This window comes from Ornithorhynchus anatinus, chromosome 11 (assembly GCF_004115215.2).
Source record: "Ornithorhynchus anatinus isolate Pmale09 chromosome 11, mOrnAna1.pri.v4, whole genome shotgun sequence".
Taxonomy (NCBI): domain Eukaryota; kingdom Metazoa; phylum Chordata; class Mammalia; order Monotremata; family Ornithorhynchidae; genus Ornithorhynchus; species Ornithorhynchus anatinus.
In genome coordinates this window covers 33,936,723-33,962,423 of record NC_041738.1, presented here as the reverse complement: position 1 = coordinate 33,962,423, position 25,701 = coordinate 33,936,723, and the positions used below count along the sequence as shown (strand labels likewise).

Sequence of the window (25,701 nt, the reverse complement as noted above, 5' to 3'; positions counted from 1 at the left end):
ACAGCCACCCCCTGATCCTCTCAACTGTAAATTCCTCTTGGGCTACCAACTCTTTTATACTGTTTTCTCCCAGGAGCTTAGAACAGTGCTCTGTACTCTGAGAAGCAAGTTTTTCTTTCCTACTGGAAAGAGGATGGGCCCGGGAGTCAGCAGTTCCTGGGTTCTAAGCCCGGCTCTGCCGCTTGTCTGTGGTGTGATCTTGGGCAAGTCACTTCACTTCTCTGTGCCTCAGTGACTTCATCTGAAAAGTGGGAATTCAGTAACCTGTTCTCTCTCCCATTTGGACTGTGAACCCCCACATGGGACAGGGACTGGGTCTGACCTGGTTATCTTATATCTACCACACTGCTTAATAGATACCATACAAAAACGAGCTTGCAGTCTAGAGGTGGTATTTGTGGGCTGCACTTGACCTACCTAGAAATGAGTCCCAGTAGCTGCATAGTCCAGAGCAAGAGTGTTGGAGAAAAGGCTGCAGAGCTTCTAGGCTACCGATTGGGTGCTTGAAGCTACCATGAGGTTATGCCCTTCTCCCCCGGCCGCTCTAGGTTCAGAAGGATAAAATGGACACCAGACAAAAAACCAGCAGGAACGGGGGGCTGGTAGGAGCAAGGGGTAAAAGACCAGGACTCAGGAGTGGAGCTTGGGGAGTTACGTTCATGGACGCTGGCAGGGAAGAGCCACAGGAAAGTCTAGAACAGAGATGCAGGCAGGTTCTTCTGGCCCCATTGCCCCACTTGCATCTCAGCAGCCTCCAATTATTCCCTCCAGCCACTTCCTCACTCCCCACTGTCATGGCAACAATACATTTCCCGGCTGGAAGAGTCAAGAGCTGCGGAAGTGCGGTGCCAGAGCTGGGGATTGGGTTTTCCGTTTGTATCTGAGTCCCACCTCACTCAGAGCTGATCCTTCATGGTGAAGTTGGAGCAGATCTCTCTCCCATTTTCTCATTACTCGGTGCTGGGGGGCAGGGGTGTGCCAGGACTGAACCCTCCCCCTACAAGAGGGGGCCCCCTCTTATTGGTTGGCATCAGCTCATTCATTCATTCAATTGTAGTTATTGAGCGCTTACTGTATGCAAAGCACTGTACTAAGCACTTGGGAGAGTATGCAAGGTAAGCAGCCGCCACTGTGGAAAAGTCCTGGTGATCTCAAGAAGTCCAGGTAGCGTGGCTCAGTGGAAAGAGCACGGGCTTGGGAGTCAGAGGTCATGGGTTCGAATCCCAGCTCTGCCACTTGTCAGCTGTGTGTCTGGGCAAGTCACTTAACTTCTCTGGGCCTCAGTTACCTCATCTGTAAAATGGGGATTAAGACTGTGAGCCTCACGTGGGGCAACCTGATTACCCTGAATCTACCCCAGTGCTTAGGACAGTGCTCTGCACATAGTAAGCGCTTAACAAATACCAACATTATTATTTGGATGCAGAAGACATTGATTGGGAAGGGCAGTGGCAGAAGTGTTGTATACCCCTGGCTAGATGGCATGGGGAATTGGGGATTGAGTGTGTGTGTATAAGCACGAGAGGAATCATGTGTATATATGATTATATTTATCTATTTTGATGGTATTGATGCCTGACTACTTGTTTTGTTTTGCTGTCTGTCTCCCCTGTGAGCCCATTGTTGGACAGGGATTGTCTCACCTGTTGCAGAATTGTACATTCCAAGCACTTTGTACAATGCTCTGCACACAGTAAGCATTCAATAATTACGATTGAATGAATGAAAGGAAGAAGAGAACCAGTAGAGGTGTGCATGGGAGCGTGTGTGTGTGTGCATGCATATATGTGTAGGTGTGTGCACCCCTGTGCATTCAAATTGATAAAAACAGCAGTACGGTTGTCAAGTGTTTTGTAAAATGGTCCTGGGCAGATAATGGACGAGGAAGATAATTACCCAGCCAAGAGGTATTGGAGGCTAGAGAGCAATGCCCGTAAAATAGAGCAGACCTTTCTCTCCCTGCCCAGCTAATGCGGCTGCTCAGAGCTCGGATAGACCCCTTAATCCAACTTCATGCCTGCCGGCGGAGCAGGAAAGAAGCCGACACGGTGAGTGCCGTGCCACGAAACAGAGCAAGACGGAGCGACAAGACGGAGCGACAAGCCTCGGTGGAGGCCTGCTTTGCTGAGCTCAGCATCTTCCCGCTCCCGCCCACCACCCCTCGCTTTCAGGAAAGATAGCGGCCCCCTCCCGCCTTCCCTGGCTTGGAGAAAGGCAGACTTTCCTTGTCCTTCCCTCATCTATCGACGCCGGGATCTCCTGTTGAGAAAGTCGGGAGACAGACAATAATATATGAAAATAAAAATTACAGATATGGACATAAGTGCTGTGGGGAGGAATAGATAAAGAGAGCAAGTTACGGCTATGCAGAAGGAAGTGGGAGAAGAGGAAAGGAGGGCTTAGTCAGGGAAGGCCTCTTGGAGGAGATGACTCCACTGTAAGCTCGTTGTGAACAGGGAGTGTGTCTCTTATATTATTATTCTGTACTCTCCTGCGCACGTAGTATAGTGCGCTGCTCATAGTAAGGGCTCGATAAATACGATTTAATGAACGAATTTATCTGTGAATATTAGTGTCTGCCTCCCTCTCTGGATTGTAAAATCACTGTGGGCAGGGAATATGTCTGTCATATTGTTATACTGTACTCTCCCAAGTGCTGCACACAGTAAGCGCTCAATAAATACGATTGACTGACTGATGCTCTCTCTTGACACTTCAGGACTGAAACTCGCACGAAGAAATTGATGGGTGGGTTATGGGTTTCCTGGTGTCGCCCGTGCCTACCCTCTTGCCCCCACAGGGGAGCAGCTGCAGAGAGCAAGGAGCTGAGCGGGAGGGTGGCTGGATGGGAGAAGCTTGGTGGGGATGGCAGACAGCACAGGTTTTCCATGCGGGACCCATTTCCAGCCGAAGCGGCCTCAAACACAGTACCATTGCTGGGCAGTGATCCAGCAGGCAGAGGCCTTGGTAGCCCACGTGAGCCGGCTCTTTTTCGGGATTTCTGCTGGGCCGGTTGGCCTGATGAAAAAGCCCTGGGTGTCTCCCGCCACTCTGCTTTCCACTGGGCCGAAAGTAGGGTTAGCCTACTGGCGGCTTTGTCCTCCAGGCAAAAGGGAAAGGGACTTAGGAGGAAAAAACCAAAAAACCAAACCCAGCCATCCTCTTATGCCAGTTGAGGGTACTTATTAGATAGTAGGCTCCCAGAGGGCAGGGCCCTGGGGTGTTTTTCTCATTCTACATTGCACCCAGCTCAGGTGGGTGTTGAACAATAGCACTTATGAACATATATGTAATTCATTTATTTGTACTGATATCTGTCTCCCCGCCTCTAGACTGCAAGCTCGCTGTAGGCAGGGAATGTGTCTATTGTTGTACTGTACTCTCCAAAGCCCTTGGTACAGTGCTCTGCACACGGTAAGCACTCAATAAATACGCCTGAATGAATGAATGAATGAATGATCATTTCCCAGTTTTTTTTCTGAGGACGGGATCGTGCTTACTTACACTATTCTACTTTCCTGAGCCATTAGTACAGTGCCCTACACAAATTGATTTTTTTCTAGTTCCACCCACAGCGATCGCCAGATCTCAGAGCCTGTAAGATCTTGGGTAATTTCAGCCTGGCTGGAATCTAGGGACCCGATCCAGCAATTTAGGGTCCCCCGCTGATGCAGGAAATCTAAGAAAAGACTCAGTCAAAATCAAATCAATACTACTAGTACTACTAGATTTCTAAAGTGCCTTTCTTGAGAAAAAGACAAAGAAGGAGCTCATTCACCTTGACAACAGCCCTGACTGAGAAGTCTGGGACAGGTCCCATTTTACAGATGGTGAAATGGTAGCCCAGAGAGGATCAATGACTTGCCCAAGGTCATGCATCCAGTAGGTGTCAAAACTGTGACTGGATCCCAGGTCTCTTGCCTGCCAGTCAGGTGTCTTATGTACCAGAAGCCAAATGAAATCCATTTCATTATGGTTTAACTGGGCCCAGAGAAGATAAACATTTCCCTTTCTTTTGCTCCCACTCTCTTAATCAATCAATTAATAAATGACATTTATTGAGTACTTACTGGGCGTAGAGCACTGTACTAAGCAATTGGGAGAGAACAATACAACAGTTGGTAGACTATTCTCTGCCCACAAGGAATTTTCAGTCTAGAGGAGACAGACATTATGGGCTTCTGCCTTTCTTAGTCTCAGGTAACAGAGACCAAACCCTGAGAAACAGGATGGCCTGGTGGAAAGAGCCCGGGCCTAGGAATGGCAGAGGAACCGAGTTCTAAACGCAGCTCTGCCACTTTTCAATTGTGAGACCTTAGGCAAGTCACTTATCTTCTCTGGGCCAGAGTTACCTCATCTGTAAAATGGGGATTAAGATTGTGAGCCCCATGTGGGACATGGACTGTGTCCAATCTGATTAGCTTGTATCTACCAGCCTTTAGCACAGTGCCTGGCACATAGTGAATATCATAAATAAAAATACAAAAATTCCAAACTCTAACCAATCCAGTTTTAGGATGTTGGTCCTCTGTCAGACTGAACTCGTTGTGGGCAGGGAATGTGACTTTTTATTGTTATATCGTATTCTCCTGAGCACTTGGAACAGTTCTTTGCACAAATTAAATGCTCGATAAATACAATTGAATGAATGAATTCCACCTCTGCTGAATCCTTAAGAATTCTAGACACCAGTCTTCCCCACCCTGAATCTTCAGCTCCTGAAGATGGTATCTTCGGCCTCCCTCCAAACCAGAATTTTGGGGGAAGGGCCTCTGTGACTGAATCATCAGCTCCTTGATGATTCTCTTACCCTGGAGGTTTCCCAGCCACTCAGACTCAGTTCTCCTGGGACCTTTTTTTTTTTAATGGTGTTTGTTAAGGGCTTACTTTGTGCCAGCCACTGTACTAAGCACTAGGGTAGATGCACACTAATCAGGTTGGACACAGTCCCTGTCCCACATAGGGCTCGAAGTCTTAGTCCCCATTTTACAAGATGAGATAACTAAGGCACAGAGAAGTGAAGTGACTTGCCCAAGGTCACACAGCAGATAAGTGGCAGATCCGCAATTAGAGCCTAGGTCTCTCTGACCCCCCAGCCCCGTGCTCTATCCACTGGGCACAGTGCTTCTCTAGGCATAGGAGATCAGGGACAAAACCCAGAAAAACGAGGCTCCTGGCCTTTCTGTGGAAAGAAGGGAAAAGGGAAGCTGAGCCCCACATCCAGCCTCCCGATCCCGTTCAGGGACTTGGCTGTGATCCAGTGTTGTCCCCTTCGTTCTATCCAACTACCAATCATGGCCACGCTGAAATCACGTCAAAACTAAAATGAGAACGAGAGCAGGACACGTCTGTGTAGTTCACGGGTGTGTAGAATTACGTACTCCGGGCTTGTGTGAGCCGCGGGTGCCAGGCAACATCTCCCTCATCGATGCAGAATAACAACTCTCCTCCCCATCACAGATGCTCGCTTACTCGAAAGACACTGATACGCCACAACTCTGCTGGCTGGCACAGACGCTCCGCGCTCTCTCAATCCATTCATTCATCTATCCATCCCCTCCGCCCCTGTCAGAGGTTGCGGGTGAGGGGAAATAGGGCCGGGGTGGGGGAAAACATCATCAAGTCAAGACATTCCGGCTCACACCTTCCGCCCACAGCCCCTGCTGCCGTTTATTTCAACTGAACCACTTTGCTTCCAATTACTTCAGGCTTTGTTCCTCACACATCTCCGCTTTGCTTCAAGGAAAGAGCAGGAAGCGACAAGAAGCAGCAGCCCCGTGACCCTTTGACCACGCCACTGGGTAATGAGGCTCGAGTCATACTCTCGGCTATTAATGAAGCAGTTATCCAGTCAAGAGGAGCTTCCGGGAAAGGACCGGCGGCTCTTCAGCCTGAGGAAGGGACCGGGACGCTTGGGGATGATTAAAAAAGACTGGAAGGAGCCCGAGGATGGGGGAGAGGGCACGGGCTCAACCCCCTTCTTCGGTCACCGGCCCTTCCCACCCCTCACCGGAGCAGACACCCCACTCAGCACCACTGTGGAAAGGTGCCACTCCCAGTTCACATCCCCAGTGTCCCAAACTCTGCTCAGAATGGGAGGAGTGAGAGGGTCCTGGGATCCGCCCCTTCCATGTTAGTTTTTTATTTCCTTCTTTCATGACATTTGTTAAGCACTTACTGTGGTCCAGGTACTGTATTAAGGACTGGAGAAGATACAAGCTAATCAAGTTGGACACAGTCCATGTCCCACATGGGGCTCACAGTCTTAATCCCCCTTTTACAGATAAGGAAACCCGAGGCACAGAGAAATGAAGTGACTTGCCCAAGATCACACAGCAGACAAGTGGTGGAGCCAGGACTGAATCACTCAGGTCTTCCTGACACCGAGGCCCGTGTTCTATCCATTAGACCATGAGTCCCGGGATACATCACATCCCTGCTCCACTACTGAATCAGACTCCTTGCTGATCTCCCTGTCTCCAGCTTCTCCAGTTCACACTCCACTCCAATGTCCGCATCACTTTCTAAAACATCGTTGTACACCACACCACCCCATTCCTCAGACATCTCCAGGGTTTGCCCATTCCTCTCCACAAAAAGCAGAAACACTTGACCAGTGACTTCAGAACATTCAATCAGTGCTCTCCTTCCTACTTAATAATGTTGGTATTTGTTAAGCGCTTACTATGTGCAGAGCACTGTTCTAAGCGCTGGGGTAGACACAGGGGAATCAGCTTGTCCCACGTGGGGCTCACAGTCTTAATCCCCCTTTTACAGATGAGGTAACTGAGGCACCGAGAAGTTGAGTGACTTGCCCAAAGTCACACAACTGACAAGTGGCCGAGCCGGGATTCGAACCCATGACCTCTGACTCCAAAGCCCGTGCTCTTTCCACTGAGCCACGCTGCTTCTGTAACCCACTGCTTCTACTTACCCACTCTCTTGTCCCACTACACCCCGGCTTGCTCTCTTTTGTTCCTCTCAAGCCAATCTATTCACTGAGCCTCACCTTGCTTATCTCCCTCCACCAATCTCTTACATCCACCCCTGACCTGGAACTCCCTCTCACTTCATATTTGAGATTACACATCTCCCCTCATCTTTTAAACGCTTCAAGAGAGCATATCTCCTCCAAGAGATCATTCGCTGACAAATTTCCAGTTTTCTCCACCTTATATCCCCCAACTGCCACTTCATCACTATAGTTTTTTCAACCTTCTGTATCCCTTCTGTAAATATCTCACCCACCCTGTTTCTTAAGCATTGACACATATCTCCTTTCCCTTCTTCCTCTTCCTGTGTGTAATTTATTTTACTGTCTGTCTCCCCTTCTGGATTATAGGCTCTTGGAGGACAAGGATCAGATTTATTGATTCTGTTGTGCTTAGTACAATATTCTGCAAATAGTCTTATCTTTTCTTATGCTGTCGAGCTGTCTCTGATCCATAGTGACTCCATGGACACATCTCTCCCAGAACTCTCCACTCTCCACCTGCAATCGTTCCGTTAGTGTATCCATAGAGTTTTCTTGGTAAAAACACGGAAGTGGTTTACCACCGCCTTCTTCCGCGCAGTCAACTCGAGTCTCCGCCCTCGACTCTCTCCCATGCCGCTGCTGGCCAGCACAGGGGAGTTTTGACTTGTAACAGATTGCCTTCCACTCGCTAGCCACTGCCCAAGCCAGGAATAGAATGGGGATCCCTCCGTTTAACTCTCCTTCCCGTAGTCGAGACTGGTAGAATATTGGAAATTCTCCAGTTGTGGTCCTGAGAGGAGAGCTGTACAGAGTAGGCACTCGATAAATATTATCGCACGATTGGAAGAGGCAAACTCCCTGGCTCAAGCTCAAGAAGTGAGGAATGAATGACAAAATAATCTCTCCAGTTCTCATCCAGCCTGTGGAGTCTTTAATTCTCATTGAGAAAATGGACACCATCCCCGCCCCACACTTCCACTGTAAGCTCGTTGTGGGCAGGGAATGTGTCTGTTAATTGTTATACTGGACTCTCCCAAGCGCTCAATAAATATAATTGAATGAAGGAAGGAATACCACTACTGCCACTGACCACACGTGGCTTCCGACACCGGTCCGGCGCAGCGATGAGGCCGCTGGCCCACATCCTGACCCATGCGGCCCCCCCCCATTTGGGGCCCCCTGGGGTGGCAGGCTGAGGACATGGCGGGGGGCGGGAGGGGCGGGTCAGGCCTTCCTCTCCAGCCCCCGGACACAAACGACAACTTACCGTGGCACACTGCTGGTGCGTGGCCTGGGCGGCGAAGCGAGCCACGTGGTTGACGATGGGGGAGAAGTTGGTGGGTCCGTAGAAGCGGATATGAGGCAGGCAGGCAGAGTAGGCCCGGGCGATGCCGTCCACCCCTGAAACACACCAGCGGACCACGTCACCCCGGCTTGTCACCCGCACCCCTAGCCAATACCATTCCGAACTAGGTGGGTGCCACCCTCCTCCCCTCAACCTCCCCGGGGAGAATCAGGGAGTGAAAAGGTGGATCCTGTCTGCATTCCTTCCTCCTTTTCTTGCAGTTGCTGTAAGGCTCCGGTGCGTTGCATTTTTTGCAAAGTTGGCTTTAAAATAAAAACAATGGTCAGAGTGAAATAAACAGGCTGTTAGGGTCTCCAGGGCACTGGATTCCCCCTGACACTCCTAGGACGACTCAGAAATGGGCTGAGAAGACAGCTGATTTGAACACCACCAGAATCAGTTCCAGAAACCTGAGCATCCTGGGCACTATCTAACCAAGGGCAACTATTTGGACAAGTGTGTGATCCAAATCTGTTTTCCAATCTGTAAAATGGGGTTAAAAAAAAAACCTGTGTCCCAGAGGGTCTATCAAGACTAATGCAATAATATATGTGAAGGTTTTTTCCCTCTACTTCTGCCCCACTTAGCTTTGGATAAATATCTCCCTCCACTAACCCTTCCCCAGACTAGGACAAAATTGTCTTCTCCATTCCTCTGGCTCCCGGCAGGAATGCACTCAAACCATCCCTGATCGGCAGCTGCTTATGGGGATTTTTTTTTTCCCCAAAGCGAATCAGGCCCTCTTTCCAAAGGCATGTTGGTTTAATAGCAACACACTCCTGCATACATAACAGATTGTTGTGTGGTACTCTCCTGTTGTACTCTACTCTCCCAAGCACTTAGTACAGTGCTCTGCACCTAGTAAGTGCTCAATAAATACCATTGATTGATTGATAAGAGATCCTATTCTAATAGCAACTTTTCTGAGGGGCTTGGAGCACCTACCAGATATCATGCCTGTGGGGAAAGTGTGGGGCGGGGATGGTGTCCATTTTCTCAATGAGAATTAAAGATTCCATAGGCTGGAAGGGAACTGGAGAGGTTATTTTGTCCATCCCCCTGCCTCTAGGGTGGACAAGCTCTCAAACCATCCCAGAGAAAGCTGCCTACCAAAGCTTAGTGCCTAAAATATTAGGGGTTCTGCTGTCCTGCCAGGGAATTGGCACTTAATACTCGGTGTGGCTAACAGGTTGACACCCAAAACCCGACACAAAAGATTGCAAAGCCAGCCCTTTTTGTTTGCCAAATGGACATATCAGTGCATTTATATAGCGTTATTTCAACAAATAATCCAAGTGGCACTGAGGCGTTCTGAAGTGCCTCTGAGGTCAGGCATTCTTTCCAGTCAAAGCCTCTCCCTCAGAACCCGGCTCGGGGTTAATCAGGAGAAAGGATGAGGGAAAGCCACGTGGGTGGCCACTGAGAGGGTCTGCGCCTGGCTAGATATTCATCTGGAGCCATCTGCACTCAGCTCTGAAACCAATAGGTTGGCCCACTCAGTAGGGCTTAGAGCAAAGGTCTCGAGCTGTTCTAACAGCCTGGAGTGGCTCTATCTGGCTCACCATGGACATCCAGAGGGTGACGATAATAATCATAGTATTTGTTAAGTGTTTACTATGTGCCAGGTACTGTACTAAGTGCTGGGATGGAGTCAAGCAAATCGGGTTAAACACAGTCCCCGTCCCATGTGGGGCTCACAGTCTCAATCCCAAAGTTACAGGTGAGGTAACTGAGGTGCAGAGAAGTAAAGTGGCTTGTCCAGGGCCACACAGGCGACAAGTGGCGGAGCTGGGATTAGAACCCATGATCTTCTGACTCCCAAGCCCATGCTCTATCTACATGCTGCTTCTACATCTACATCCTTCTAGACTGTGAGCCCGTTGTTGGGTAGGGATTGTCTTTATCTGTTGACAAATTGTACTTTCCAAGCACTTAGTACAGTGCTCTGCACACAGTAAGCACTAAATAAATACGATTGATTGAATGAATGAATGAATCCCCACTGGTCAGTCTGGTCCTTGGCCAGAGGTCCTCTTGCCTGTGTGGATCTCCCCGTACTCCGGGGAAAGGGAAAGGGGTGCTGGAAGCAGTATGGCTTAGTGGAAAGAGCACGGGCTTGGGAGTCAGAGGACGGGGGTTCTAATTCCGGCTAATCACTTGTCTTCCATGTGACCTTGGGCAAATCACTTCACTTCTCTGTGCCTCGTTTAACTCATCTGAAAAACAGGAATTAAGACTGTGAGTCCCATGTGGGACACAGACTGTCTAACCTGATTACCTTGTACCAGTGCTTAGAACAGCGCTTGACACATAGTAAGTGCTTAACAAATACGGTACTTATTATTATTGTAAAGTTATTCTCCTGCAGTAGCGGCAGCCAATCTGGGACTCCCAGGCCTTTGCATAATGATTTCTGATTGATTCCCTGTTTAGTACCTGGCCCATCGGCTCCTGCCTCGACAACTTCCCTTCCTCCACCTGCTCTGAGCACCCTCTCCCCATCTCCCGGCCTTCAGAGGGGCCCGTGCTCCATCTAGACATCCTGGCAAATGTCACAGAGGCGGACCTCGATCTGGAGCCCCTCCTGGGGTGTACTAGGTCCAAAGTCCAGCTTGGGCCCACTTCTCCAAGAGGCTAGTTCAGTTGCAGCAGGTTAAGATTGACTTGGTAGACACCCACCCTCCCCTTCAAAAAGCCCTCCCTGCAAGCTCATTTCCTCCAAGGAGCTGGTGCTGAGCAGACTCGATCTGACCCTAGGGAGCAGCCAGAGCAGAGCCCAGTGCCCTCTCACTTAGCGTGCGTGCGTCTCTGCAGCCAAGGCCAGGGAGGACCAGAGGCAGAGACCCCCTTCTAGGGAGGAGGGGAGGTAAGGGGGTCAATGCTACCCGAGACGAGAGAAGAACAACACTGAGTTCAATGGGTGGCGGGCCAGAAAGCCTAGCAGGCCCTTGGGACTTACCGGAGCAGAAAGGGTTGGTGGGATTGAAGTTGATGGCGAATTCATGAGAAACCTGAAACAGACAAACACAGATAGGGAATGAGAGCTGCCCTTCTGACTGCTAACTCCCTGGACACTGCAATAGCTCCTGATTTGCCTCCTTAGGGAGCTTTAATTGCTCAAGAAGTGGGCCCTGATGGAAAGAGCCTGGGCCCAGGAGTCAGAGGACCTGGCTTCTAATCCCAGCTCTGCCACTTGCCTGCTGTGTGACCTAGGGCAAATCACTTCACTTTTCTCTGTCTCAATTTCCTCATGTGTAGAATGGGGAATCAATACCTGTTCTCCTTCCCCCATAGTCTGAGAGCCTCACGTGGGCCAGAGTCTGTATCTGACCTGATTATTCACCCCGGCTCTCAGTACAGTGCTTGGCACCCGGTAATAATACTAATAATGATTACGGTACTTGTTAAGCACTTTCTATGTGCCAAGCACCATTTTAAGCACGGGGGTAGATACAAGTTAATCAAGTTGGACAGAGTCCCTGGCTTACATGGGCTCACACCCTTAATCCCCATTTTACTGATGAGGTAACTGAGGCCCAGAGAAGTTAAGTGACTTACCCAAGGTCACACAGCAGACATGTGGCAGAGCTGGGATTAGAACCCAGGTCCTTCTGACTCCCAGACCCATGGCTCTATCCACAATGCCATGCTGCTTCTCCAACAGGCACTTAACAAATGCCATAATTACTCATTATTATGTGTTAAATTTTCACATTCTGTGGCCTTAAGGCTTCTGTTGTTCCTCATTAGAGAGCTAGCCTCAGCTCCCTCCTAGATCTCATCTCCCATTGGTTTTTGGCTCAAGGCCCAAAGCAAGAGTGGAGAGCAGCCTCTTTTCCAGGAGCTCTTTCAGTTCCCCAAGACCCAAGAGGACTCATCTCCTAGTTCCCCTTGCTCGACCTGGCTAACATTTGCCCTGCAGCAGCAGAGGTCAGACAAACCATCAGCCAGTCAATCATTCAATTGTATTTATTGACCACTTACTGTATGCAAAGCACTGTACTAAGCCTTGGGAGACTACAACATAATAATAAACAGATACATTCCCTGCCCACAGCAAGCTTAAAGTCAAGCACCAATCAATGTTATTTACTGAGCACTTACTCTGTGCAGAGCATGTAACCAAATGCTTGACCTGAGTTTCTATTCAGTGCTTTTATTGCCAAAGCACCTTAAATTACTTATTTTAATGTGCTCCCCACAACACCCCTGTAAGATAGGATTCAAGTATGATCCCCATATTACAGATGGGGAAACTGAGGCATGGGGGAGTTAAGTGGCTTGCCCAAGGCCACAGAGTAGACAGGTGGCAGAGCCCGGACTAGAACCTGGGGTCTCTGACTTCCAGGGCCACAGCTCTCCCGCTATACTACACTGCCTCCCCACTCTCCCCACTTGCCATCGTGCTCTGCACAATCTGGGGATGGACAAGCAGGACTCGGGGATCCCGTCTGCCACGGCCACCAGGGCTCCAGAAGCACCCGCTACCAGAGTTATCAGTTCCTACCCACACCTCCGGGGAGGCAAGCGAGGGAGCTGGATCCCACCAAAGCAGGAAAAACCGACGAGGTATGAGGTAGAGGCCCCTCTCGGGGTCACACGTGGAGAATTTCCAGTATTCTACCAGTCCCGACTATGGGAGGGAACGTCAAGCAGAGGCCTACCCATCCATTCCTAGCTTGGGCAGTGGCTAGCGAGTGGAAGGCAATCTGCTGCAAGTCAAAACTCACCCGTGCTGGGAAGCAGCGGCTTGGGAGGGAGTCGAGGGCGGGGACTCGAGTTTACTGCGCAGAAGGGGGAGTGGTAAACCACTTCTGTATTTTTTACCAAGAAAACTCTATGGATCCACTACCAGAATGATTACAGATGGAGGCGGGGCGTTCTGGGAGAGATGTGTCCGTGGTGTGGCGATGGGTCGGACACGACTCGACAGCATAATACAAGGCATGAGGGAGAGGCCAAGCCTTCCCTAGGGGGATGAGTCTACTGGGGCAATGGGAGGGGCCCAACTCCTTCTGCTTCAAGTAGAACTTTTAATTTATCCTTGCTTCAAGTAGAACTGGGAACGATCAGAACACCCACTCCTCGGAAGCTTCAACCTCATTCCCCACTGGGGCCTAGAGGAGAACGGCATGGGCCTGGGAGTCAGAAGACCTGGGTTCTAATCCCAGCTCTGCCACTTGCTAGCCATGTGACCCTGGGCAAATCACTTCACTTCTCTGGGCCCCAGTCTCCTCAACTGTAAAACGGGGATATCTGTTCTCCATGCTACTTAGACCGTGAGCCCCACGCGGGTCAGGGACTGTCTCCGACCTAATTAACTTGTACCTTCCCCAGCTCTTAGAACAGCGTCTGACACCTAGTAAGTGCTTAACAAATACCAGAATCGAATCAAATCCATCAGGTCCCGTTGCGTAATGATTCGAGGATAGCTGAGGATCCTAACGCTTGGAGGGAACTGGTAGAGATGCGGCAGTTATTAGGGGAGAGCCAGCAGTTGGGCCGGAGGCGGTGGTGGTAGCTGGGGCTCTACGATCTAATCGGGCGCTTGTTCGTGCATGTGAAGGTCATTCGGGAAACTTGATCAAACTTGTCAAACCCTTCGGTTGCTAGTCCAAGCCGATTAGGGCCCCGGTGGAAACGTAATTCTTTGTCTTTGGGTTGCTTCCTGCTGGCTCGGGACAATCAATGTTTCCATTCAGCCTGCCCCGCTTACAGGTGAAGCCCTCTACTTGGCACGAGAGCTACATAAGCCAGATTTCCTTGGCTCTCGGGAACCTGGCGGAGCATCCAGATCCCTCCCCCGCCGCCACCACCCGAGGGACAGTCATGGAAACGGACACCATAATCCCAGGCTCCTTTTGGACAAAGCCTGGAAGACTTCCCCTCTTCCGTAGGCTTGGCTTTGAGGAACAGACCCTTCACCCCTCACCTAGGACAAGAAACATATTTGGCCAAGGGAGAACACACTGTCAAACGTCTGGTTCCCTGCCAAATTCAAAGACTGGGAGCCCTTAGAGGGCAGGGTTCATGTCTAATTCTCATCTGAATATTCTTTCCGTGTGCTTAGTGCAGTGCTCTATACACAGTAAGCACTTACACTATTAATATCTATCAATCATCAATCAGTGGCATTTACTGAGCATTTACTGTATGCAGAGCACTGTACTAAGTGTTTGGGAAAGAACAATACAACAGATTTGGTGGACACCCTGTCCACAATTTTACAGTTTACAGGTGGACATAGACATGAAGGCAGATTAGGAATACGGGAAATAGTACTAAATTAAATCTCCTTAGAGTGGGCTTGTCTTGTCTTATGCTGTTGAGTCGTCTTCGACCCTCAGAGACTCCGTGGACACATTTCACCCACACATTGAGAAGCAGCGTGGCTCAGTGGAAAGAGCCTGGGCTTGGGAGCCAGAGGTCATGGGTTCTAATCCCGGCTCCACCACTTGTCGGCTGTGTGACCTTGGGCAAGTCACTTCACTGGGCCTGTTACATCATCTGGAAAATGAGGATGAAGACTGTGAGCCTCATGGGGGACAACCTGACTATCCTGTATCTACCCCAGCGCTTAGAACAGTGCTCTGCACATAGTAAGCGCTTAACAAATACCAACACCATCATCATTTCACCCAGAACACTCCACTTCCCATCTGCTATCATTCTTGTAGTGTTATCCACAAGGTTTTCTTGGCAAAAATACGGAAGTGGTTTACCACTGCTTTCTTCCGAGCAGTAAATTTGAGTCTCTCCCTCGACTCTCTCCCATGCTGCTGCTACCCAGCACTGGTGAGTTTTGACTTGTAGCAGATTGCCTTCCGCTCGTTAACCCCTACCCAAGCTAGGAATGGGACGGATATGCCTAAGTTTAACTCTCCCTTCCGTAGCCGAGACTGATAGAGTACTGGAAACTCTCCAGGTGCGATCTTGAGAGGGGAGAGTCGGCTTGTACATCTCTCCTTTTATGTATGAGGCTGGGTTAAAGCCTCTTCCAGCCAACAATGAAGGAATCGCTTGGAGTTCACTGATGACACTTTCATCAAAAGAGAGATCGATGATAATAACTGCGGTATTTGTGAAGTGCTTACTATGTGCCAAGCACTGCACTAAGCGTTGGGGTAGATACACGATAATCAGGTCCCAAAAGGAGCTCATAGTCTAAATGGGAGGGAAGACAGGTATTGAATCCCCATCATGCAGAGGAGGGAACTGAAACACAGAGAAGCCAAGTGGCTTGCTCGAGGTCACACAGACAGCCAAATGGCGGAGCCTGAACGATTCTGCACCGGCCTCAGGAAAGCTCGCTTTGAGAATTTCCTTTGTCTTTCCGCTTCCTGGGAGACGGCTGGTCTAGCCTACTGGAAAGAGTTCGGGGTGAGACTTCCAGGCTCTGCAAAAACTGTCACTCTGCATCCTGGGACACAGACAGCACAAGGTCTCTGGGCTGTCTTCTCCTTGGGAAAACAGGATTCCCACCCCTACCTTCCTCGCAGGCGAGTGGTAAGAATGAAGCAGCATGGCCTTGTGGAGAGAGCACGGGCCTGGAAGTCAGAAGGACCTGAGTTCTAATGCTGGCTCCAGCACTTGTCTGCTGTGTGACCTTGGGCAAGTCACTTAACTTCTCTGGACCACGGTTACCTCATCTGTCAAATGGGGATTTGACTGTGAGCCCTCTGTGGGATAGGGACGGTGTCCAACCTAATTAACTTGTATCTACCCTGGTGCTTAGTACACTGCCTGGTGCTTAATAAATACATTAAATACATAATAATAATAATAATGAACAGATACCACTGGTGTAAGGAAGCTCCTTGGAAAATACAAATGGCAGCCTGAAGTCATGATAAGACAATTTCACCTGAGGGCAGTGTCAGTTCAGTAGCTCAAATAAATTACACATTTAGTCAGGCAATCATCTTTATTGAGTGCTTACTGTGTGCAGAGTACTGTACTAAGTGCTTGGGAGAGTACAATGTAACAATATAACAGACACATTTCCTGCCCACAGAGAGCTGTATTAATGTTTGTCTCCCCCATCTAGACTATAAGCTTGTTATGGGCACGGAACGTGTCCGCTAATTCTGTTGTACTCTACTCTCCCGAGCACTTGGAACAGTGCTCTGCACATAGTAAGCACTCAATAAACACCATTGATTGAGTGATTGATTGAGTCCCCCGGGTGAATGCATTTGACTCTCCAGGAGGCAGAGTGCTTTGGGTCCTGAGGAGAAAGAAACCAAGAATCGCCTTGTGGTTGCTTTCCCAGTGTCCCGGGCAGAGGCCAATCCCGTCTGCCCCATCCTCCCAGCAGCATCGAGAGGGCTGTTCCTTGTGGTTTTCTCTGGGGCACTGTTTGCCTTTCAAGATGTTCTCTGACATTTGCAAGTAGACTTCTGTGTGCAAAATACCTTATTCATACCAGTTCTTTGAAAGCATTCGCTGGTATCCTAGCAACTGGCACATCACACGCCACAGAGCATGGTTTGGGTGACTTATCGCTAAGGATTGCTCCATTTCGACTACGCTCTGAGAACTCTGCATGACCCTGGCCTGGCCCAGCTACTGTCACGTGGGATCAACACGGACTAACCACCCCCGACACACTGACATCACACCCACCCACCTGGGTCAAACCTGGTTCACCAATTTAGTTACCCGCCTCCGCGATGTCTCCGGGGGAGTCATTGGGAAAGGCAGGGCTGGGTGGGAAACAAGGGAAAAGTCAGTTGGGAAAATCCCATCGCCAGAGGAGGACGGGGATCCTGAATCAACCCAGGGATCCTCAGAGCTGAAAGGAAGGGGAGAAGCATAAATGGGAGGGGAAGCAGTGAGCTTCCAATCTCCTCCTCACACCCAGAGCAACTGGAAGTCCACCCCCCAACACTCCTTCCCCCCGTCAGCTGAGACAAGGTTCCAAAGCTCCCTGCCAGCATTCGGACTAGGAGTCTGAGGATCAGAGTTCTAATCCAGTCTCTGCCAGTTGCCTGCTGTGTGACCTTGGGCAAGTCACTTCACTTCTTTGAGCCTCACTTCCTCATCTGAAGAATAGGGATTCATTGCCTGTTCTCCCAGGTACTTGGATTGTGGGCCCCACGTGGGACAGGACTGTTTCTGACCTTATTATCTCATATCTACTCCAGGGCCTAGTACAGTGCTTGACACATAGTACTCAGTACAATAATAATAATAATAGTTTCACCCGGTGAGATTTGTTACTCACTTCATTGAGAAAATATGAGAAGCAGCATGGCCTAGTGGAAGGAGCAAGAGCCTCACAGGCAGAGAACTCACGTTCTAATTCCGGCCCTGCCACCTGTCTGCTACGTGACCGTGGCCAGTCCCTTAACTTTGCTGTGCCTCAGTTACCTCACCTATAAAATGATTAAGGATTATCCTATAAAAGGATTAAATCCTCCTCCCTCCAACTTAAACTGTGAGCCCCACATGAGACAGGTACTGTGTCCAACCTGATAAACTTGTACCTACCCTGGCGCTTAGTATGGCATGGCACAAGGTAAGCACTTAACAAGTACCATAAAACAAACAACAAAACTTCAGGCTGGGAGGAGGGGAACTATCTGCAGGCTTACCTGAAAGGCCAGCTGCTGGGGTTGCTAGGCAGGGTCGAACTTTGTGGATTCTACCCGTCGCTACCAGTCACCACTTGTTGCCTCTGGGTCCTGGAACCCCAAGTTCAGTTGGCCACATTTCCCCAGGAATATCTGATGGAAATTCTTCCAACACATCAGAGATGACAAACTCCTTGAGAGCAGGGATCAGGTCTACTTACTCTAGTCTACTCATCCAAGTGCTTAGTGCAGTGCTCTGCACACAGTAAGCACTGAACAAATACCACCGATAGAATGATTTAATGGATCACCGATGATTTCTCCAGCCCATCTGCCTCCATCCTAGGCTCTTTCAGGGACTGCCTGATTAGCTCTGGGGCTCAGGGTGGGATCTTTTTTACAATTTTCTAGAGTCGGTCCTCCAGTTGCCATGAGATTTCAGGCAAAGAGCAAATTAAATGGCTCGACTTCTCTTCCTCCTCCTCCTTTTCTTTCTCCTCCTCTCGTCCCAGCAGGGTTCAGTGAGGGGACCATGGCCGCTGCCCAGATCCACGATGCACACAGTGGTGACTCTGACAACGCATATGGTCCCTCAACCGATAGGGCATCCTCCACAGCACATCCGTGGCTAGGGCAGAGGGCAGCGGGGGTGGTGAGAGGTAGAGGGGACATTGTTGGGGGGGAGAGAAAAGAGGATAGTGTGTGCGGGGCTGACAGAGTTTGGGGAGTAGGGAAGAGGGCAGTGGAGGTAACAGAGGGCAGTAGGGGGTAACTGATGGCATTGGACGTGAGTGATAGAGGGCAGTGGGGAATGAAGGATAGAAGTCAGTGGAGAAGGGTGGGGGGAGGGGGAAAGGCAGTGAGGGAAAAAGACCTCATCGTCACTACCATCCAGGACAGGATGCTGAGGAACAGGAGTCAGCAGTGCAACACATCAGTTCAGAAATAAGCAAAGTAGCCTCAAACCCAGAAATAAGGTTTCCTCCCAGAAGGAGGCTTGCTCAGGCCCACTTTTTTTTTTTTTAATGGTACCTGCTAAGCACTTACTATGTACCAGGCACTGTACTAAGCTCTGTGGTAGATACAAGGTGATCAGGTTGGACAAAGTCTATGTCCCACACAGGGTTCAAAGTCATCCCCATTTTACAGACAAGGCAACTGAGGCACAGAGAAGTTAAGCAAACTGCCCAAGATTAAGCTGCTGACAAGAGGCAGAGCAGAGATTCCTTCCTACTCCCAGGCTCGTGCTCTATCCACTAGGCCACGCTGCTTTCCCACTTAACAGAAGCCATATGGGAAGGGAGGAATGGGAAGGTGAGTAGAAGTGGGCGGTTAAGATCTGGCACCTTGCCAGACTGGCAGTTTGGATGGTGCCTGGGTCCAGGAATGTGGATTACCTCTAGGTTGGACTCTCCTGCCTGAGTAAGGGTGAGAGTGCTGAAACCAACAATAATAATAATAATAATAACAATGATGGTATTTGTTAAGTGTTTACTATGTGCCAAGCACTGTTCTAAGCAGTGCGGTAGATACAAGGTAATCAGGTTGTCCCATGTGGGGCTCAGAGTCCCCCCCATTTTACAAATGAGGTAACTGAGGCACAGAGAAGTTAAGTGGCTTGCCCAAGGTCACATAGCAGACGAGTGGCTGAGTCAGGATTAGAACCCACGTCCCCTGACTCTTTCCACTAAACCATGCTGCTTCTCTATGCAGCCAACAGCCTTGTGGGAGGAAGACAGTCCCAACCTCCCACTCTGGGACAGGAAGGGGAACACGGAACTGGGCCAGCCAGCCAAATTCCTTGCCCACGAGAGGCACGCTGGGACTCAAGACGGCCCCCTCGTAGCTGGTCCCGCGGGGAATTGGCCACAACTCCCCCCTACTAAGAGTCTGGAAAGGGTCCCGGGCTTGGTGCCACTGCAGCCCGGCAGGCAGAATTCCTCTGGCTCTGCCCCGGCTGAGTAGCTCTCCACCACGCAAAGAGCAAACATTCTCATCAGGTTTCTGGCCTGCCGGCTCCTGGCACGGCTCCTTGGGGGAGCCCAGGAATGGAGAGGGTTTCTGGGGAGGAGACGGTGAGGACCGTAAGCTGGAATCGCGGGCTCTCTTTTGGGACTCTGGCTGGGAGCTTCACGGAATAGGTGGCTGATATCCTGCACTCTTCCCCTCCTCTTCCTCTTCTGTGTGTCTCACACCTTCTGCTGAGGGGGTGCAGAAAGGGTGGGGGAGGGGTCCCCATTTCATTCATTCGATTGTATTTACTGAGCACTTCCTGTGTGGCAAAGCACTGTACTTATTGCACTTGGGAGAGTGCAATATAACAATAATAACTACAATAATGGAATCTGTTAAGCACTTACTATTATCTGTTAAGCACTTATTATGTGCTAGGCACTGTACTAAGTGCTGAGGTGAATATAAGCAAATCAGGTTGGATATAATCTCTGTCCTGCATGGGACTCACAGTCTTCATCCCCATTTTACAAATGGGGTAACTGAGGCACAGAGAAGTGGAGTGACTTGCCCAAGGCCGCACAGCAGAGAAGTGGCGGATCCGGGATTAGAACCCATGACCTTCCGACTCCCAGGTCCGTGCTCTGTCCAATACGCCATGCTCATTCCCTACCCACGAGAAGCTTCTCTGCTACCTGCCAGCCAGGTGAACTACACCTTTCAATTAGTGCCAGACTATCTGTGGCCAGTTTGAAATGGAAGATGCAACGGGCAGACAGGCCCACCCACTTCCCCTTCCATCCTCCGTTTATTCTGGAGCGCTTTTAGGCAGGTGGGCCTCAGAGCCCACAGCATCTCCTCCCTTCACTGGGCACCTCCCTGGGAGAACCAGCTGAGCAGTGGTCAGGGGCCTTTGGGAGCCTTTTCTGGCTGGAGCTCAGGAAGGTATGGCCCGACCTCCAATCTCCTAACCCCAAAGCAAACTCACTGCTTACCTTCCAGTCTGGGGGCAGCTGGGCGCCGAACCCCAAAGCGGGGAACATTTTGTCCCTAGAACAGTTGGAGAGAAAGTGGAATGAAAAGATTCATTCAGCAGCAGGGAGAGGACAGGGGACACCTGGGTTCTGTGCACTGGTCAGGCCTCCTGCACAGGCCCTTAACTGTGGCAGCTTTCCTTTCCCTTACGAAGGACTCCTCTCTTTCCGCTGCAGCTGACAAGGCTCCCCCACTTAGGGGACCAAGCCCAGATGGGCACCAGGGAGGCAAGGGGCTCCCTGAATATTCAGGTGTGGGAGAAAGTTCCCACACTCAGGGAGGATGAATGATGTCTTTCTTGTATGGCTGAAGGTGCTCTGCCCCGACAACCTTTGAGTGGGCAGTAGCAATCCCGAACTGAAATACAATCTTGACAGTTCTGACCTGTCTCCAGCTGCTGATGTTGCCAGGATGAGAGGCAGGAAAACCCAACTCAGGCGTCTCACCTTCCCTGCCACACTGCATTAACTGGGCATCGCTGGTCCCTGCACCTCAGCTGCAGGGGACTGAGATCCTGGGGCTCCTACTCTCCGGGCTGTTCCATGGGATGGGCTCCCCGACCTGGAGTTCAGCAAGATGGACTCTCCCAATCAGAGATTTGAGGGCAGCTGGGGTCAGTATCACAATCTTGGAAGCTGGCACACTGATGTTTGGAGCTTGGATGGGGGTCTTAGTGTCAGAAGGGAGACAGTGACTAACCACGCCCTCCGATTAGCTGGGGCAATGGCTTGCCCCACCCTGGGCCCGACCCATTGTCAAAGAGGGAACACTGACTGGCTATATTCTTGCACCTTACAGAGTTAACAGAGGGGTCAGGAGCCAGGCTGAGAAGGACCAGTTTCTGAGCAAACATGTCTCAGATGACTAGAAGACACAACAAAAGCCCTGAGCTAGCAAGCTTCCTTTCCCACAGCCGACCGCATTTCCAGCTGGTGCCTGAAACTGACTGCGAGTTGAGGTACTCCCCACCCCAACATCACTCTCTGAGGAGAGAGGACTAGGCTGAACTTGTTGCTGTGGAGCTTTGTTCCCAGGATCAAGGAAAAGAGTCTTTAAGGTACAGGGCTGTTTGGGGTGAGGGAAAATCTATTCCCCTGCAGGAAGACAACAGGCCCTCGGGCCTGGGCCAGTTCACCAACACGGGTGCTAGTCTTGGAGAGGGGATCCAGGGCCCCGGCCAGGGGAACGGCAAGCCGGAGGGCCCAACTTACGTATCGTAATCTTGAATGATCTGTCCGACTGCCCAGATGGCCGAAAGATACTCATTAGTGCCCATGGGGTTGATATAGTGCAAAGAGGTGGGGTCTCGGGGGTTCCCATTGGAGGCTGTGAAGTCTATTCCCACCTGAAAAGGAAAGAGACAAAAGTCTGATTTTTTTTTTCCTCCCGGGCTGTCCAGTGTCTACTAGAGCAGTTACTCTCCCACTCTTCAAAGCCTTATTGAAGAAACATCTCCAAGAGGCCTTCTCTGACTAAGCCCTCCTTTCCTCTTCTCCCTTCTGTGTCGCTTTCCCAACCCCACAGCACTGTATACATATCTGTAATTTATGTATTTTAATGCCTGTCTCCTACTCTACACTGTAAGCTTGCTGTGGGCAGGGAATATATCTGTTTATTGTTACATTGTACTCTCTCAAGCACTTAGTACAGTGCTCTGCACACAGTATGTGCTCAATAAATACAATCGAATGAAGTGGGGGCTGAATTCTTGGGGACTGATTGACAAAAGGGTGCAGATAGTACCGGGATACCAGGGACCATCTTGCCCCTCCCCCTGCTAAATCAACACCCTCCCAGGGTCACATCCACCACCCAACACTCCAACCGGCAGTGGCGGGGGGCTGGTCCTGGGGAGTAGCAGTACCCTGGAGCCCCGCGCTGGGTCTCGGCATGGTGTTCAGAGGGATAAAAACGAAAAACCAATACTGTATGAAATCACCACAACCGCCAAGGCCGCCACTTCCTTCCCTTATGGGCAATTCTAGCTGGTCACGTGATGGAGACCGGAGCTTGGGAGTCTTAAAAAGCATTTCCACCCTCTTTCATGTCCCCATTTCATCATTCTTTTACTCTGAGGCCCTTACACATCATTTCAGGGGTATATAAAAAGCTCCCGCACAGGTTTCTATGGTAACTTATCCCTCCCTTTCCTCTCCCCCGTCTCTTCAGACATGACAACAAATGAAAACTGAAGTGCCACACACCGCCCGGCTCTCCAGATTGTCAGCAAAAAGGAGAACTGGGGAGAAATGAAAGGCCTGGAGACAGACCGGCCGAGGTACCCTCTGGGGCCAGGAGGTGCTTCCATGATTCCTAGTAGCTGCCCCAAGCTCAACTTCTTCAGAGTGAAAGTGGAGGGGCGTGCTCACAGCTAGCCCAAACCCCCTGCTACAAAGGGATGCTCACTGTGGGCAGGGAATGTGTCTGTTTATTGTTCTACTGTACTCGCCCAAGCATTTAGTACAGTGCTCTGCACACAGTAAGTGCTCAACAAATATGTTTGAATGAATGAATAAAAGGCCAAGGGGGCACAGGAAGCCCACTGAAACCAATGGCAGAAGCTGCAGGGTGAAGGGGGAAGCTGAAAGTCCTGAATCTGGATTCTCAGTGCCTTCCACCTGCATCTCAGCAGGGCTCTTTGGTATCCAAGGAGTTCAAGCTTGCCCAGCCCCCTGCTTCACACTCCTGCAGCCCCAGAGCACCGGATATTGTAGAGCCACAACAAGGGGAAGATACATACATCAACCAGCTGTTTCCACTGCCTCTAAGGCAAAACTGTCCCTGAGGACATTCTTGTCCATCCCAGTCTCCAAGGAAGAGATCCCGCCCCCACTCCCCTGCTTGCCCATCCCAGCATCTTTCAGATCTCCCGGCGGTCTGCCCTACATTCTCAACCACCGCAGTGCTCTGAGAAGTGACGAGGACCTGGGTTAAAAGCGGGGAAATGAGAACCACACCGGCTTACCGTAAACATTAACTGGCAGCCTCCCAGGATGTAGTCCAGAAAGGAGTATTCTCTTGTTATCTGAAAAAAAAAAAAAAGAGAAAAGAAAGGGTCTGGATTTGGGTTTGAAGCAAACATCCCAGTAGGGAATCAAAAAGTTGCATCATCCTTGACCTAATAATAATAATGATTATGGCACTTAATAATAATGATAATTGTGGTATTTGTTAAGTGCTTAATATGTGCCAGGCACTATACTAAGCACTGGGGAGGATAAAAGCAAATTGGGTTGGGCACAGTCTTTGTCCCAAATGGGGCTCACAGTCTCAATCCCCATTTTACAGATAACTGAGGCACAAAGAAGTAAAGTGACTTGCCCAAGGTCACACAGCAGACAAATGACAGAGCCAGCACTTACTATGTGCCAAGCATTCTTCTAAGCACTGGGGTAGATACAAGCTAATCAGGTTGGACACAGTCCCTGTCCCACATGAGGCTCACATCCTTATTCCTCATTTTACAGATGAGGTAATTGAGGCCCAGAGAAGTGAAGTGACTTGCCCAGGGTCACACAGCAGACATGTGGCGGAGTCAGGATTAGAACCCAGGTCCTTCTGACTCCCAGGTCCATGCTCTACCACTAAGCCATGCTGCTTCTCTCTATGCCACAGATGACTTCCATACCCGTCATACACTCCACTGCGAAGTCAGCCTCCCCCGGTCTACCTCTACCCCCAACAGTGACTAGTAAACTTGGCAGATGTGGAATTGAAGATTGAGGTACTGGGGTGAGGTGAGCGAGGGGTCTCGAGGCCTAAGGCCAGAGAGGAACAAACAGGCCCAGGCTGTAAGAGGAGAGAGGACCCTCCGGCTGAGATTCCAGGGAAGGAGGTGGGGGCCGGCGGCTGGGGGGCAGTTGTGGGAGCAGGCACCTCTCCTGCATATTGGTCTGGGGAAGGGGACTGGCCAACTCTGATACAATGTTGGCAGGGCCCCACCCAACAGGCTCAGTTCCAGTTAGAACCAGTGCACTGGAGGCTGCTGGCAGAGCCTGGGAGAGGCCCGGACCAGGCAGGTGTTGGGGAGAGGAGACGGTAGGAGAGGATAGGCCAGTTCTCTGCAATGTGGTTTGGGCCCAAATGGCCATCCAGGAATTGGACTGATACCTGCCACTCACCAAGTCTCCTCCCATCTCCTCTCCTCCCTCACCTGCCAGCTCCTGTTCCTTGCTCAGGGTCCGGTTCCGGGCTAAGACTGGGAGCCTGCTGTGGGATAGGGATGTTGTCCGACCTGATTAACTTGTATCTGTCCCAGTGGTTTAGTACAATGCTTGGCATACAGAGAGAACTTAACAAATGTCACTATAATGGTAATAATAATAATAATGAGCTATTATTACCAAATGCTCTTTGGAGGGGGCAGACCAACCCTGTACTTCCTCCTGTTGAGGCTGCCTAACACATGAGAGGTGGCCACACTCTCCTGGATCCCTAGACTAAAAAGTTCCCACACTCAGCTCCTCCCACCTTCCCCAATTCCAAGTTCCAAGCCCGCCCTTTCAACCCTTTTGTTCTCGATGGTTTGTCGACCAATCGATGGCGATGGGGAAGCCATCCCTCCAGATCCCACGCAAACACACACAACCACCTGCCAGTTCCTACCTGGGACACCCCAGCTGGTAGTCTGGGACCAACCCCCACACCCTCCGCCCCTGTGTCCCTTTCCCGCTCTACCTAGGTAACAATGCCGGGTCAGTTCCTGGCCTTGCCCCCATTCCTAGCTCTGCCCCATTCTCATTAGTCGCTGCTGGACCCCTGCCCAGCTCAGTGCTGCCGCTGCCGGAAGGTTCCTTCACCTGTTCAACCTCCTGCCT

At 50.5% G+C, this 25,701-nt stretch overlaps 1 protein-coding gene across 2 annotated transcripts in view; it reads right to left on the bottom strand.

The window, feature by feature from the left end:
* The window catches only part of CPNE2 (copine 2), a 96,561-nt gene that overhangs the window by 14,576 nt on the left and 56,284 nt on the right, over positions 1-25,701 (bottom strand). For both annotated transcript variants that reach the window (XM_029076170.2, XM_029076169.2), the window contains exons 10-14: positions 23,850-23,909; positions 22,096-22,229; positions 20,845-20,899; positions 11,281-11,332; positions 8,244-8,377 (exon numbers count right to left, since the gene is read on the bottom strand). In XM_029076170.2, coding sequence (XP_028932003.1) covers positions 8,244-8,377; positions 11,281-11,332; positions 20,845-20,899; positions 22,096-22,229; positions 23,850-23,909 — 435 coding nt within the window. The remainder of the gene's footprint in view (positions 1-8,243; positions 8,378-11,280; positions 11,333-20,844; positions 20,900-22,095; positions 22,230-23,849; positions 23,910-25,701) is intronic.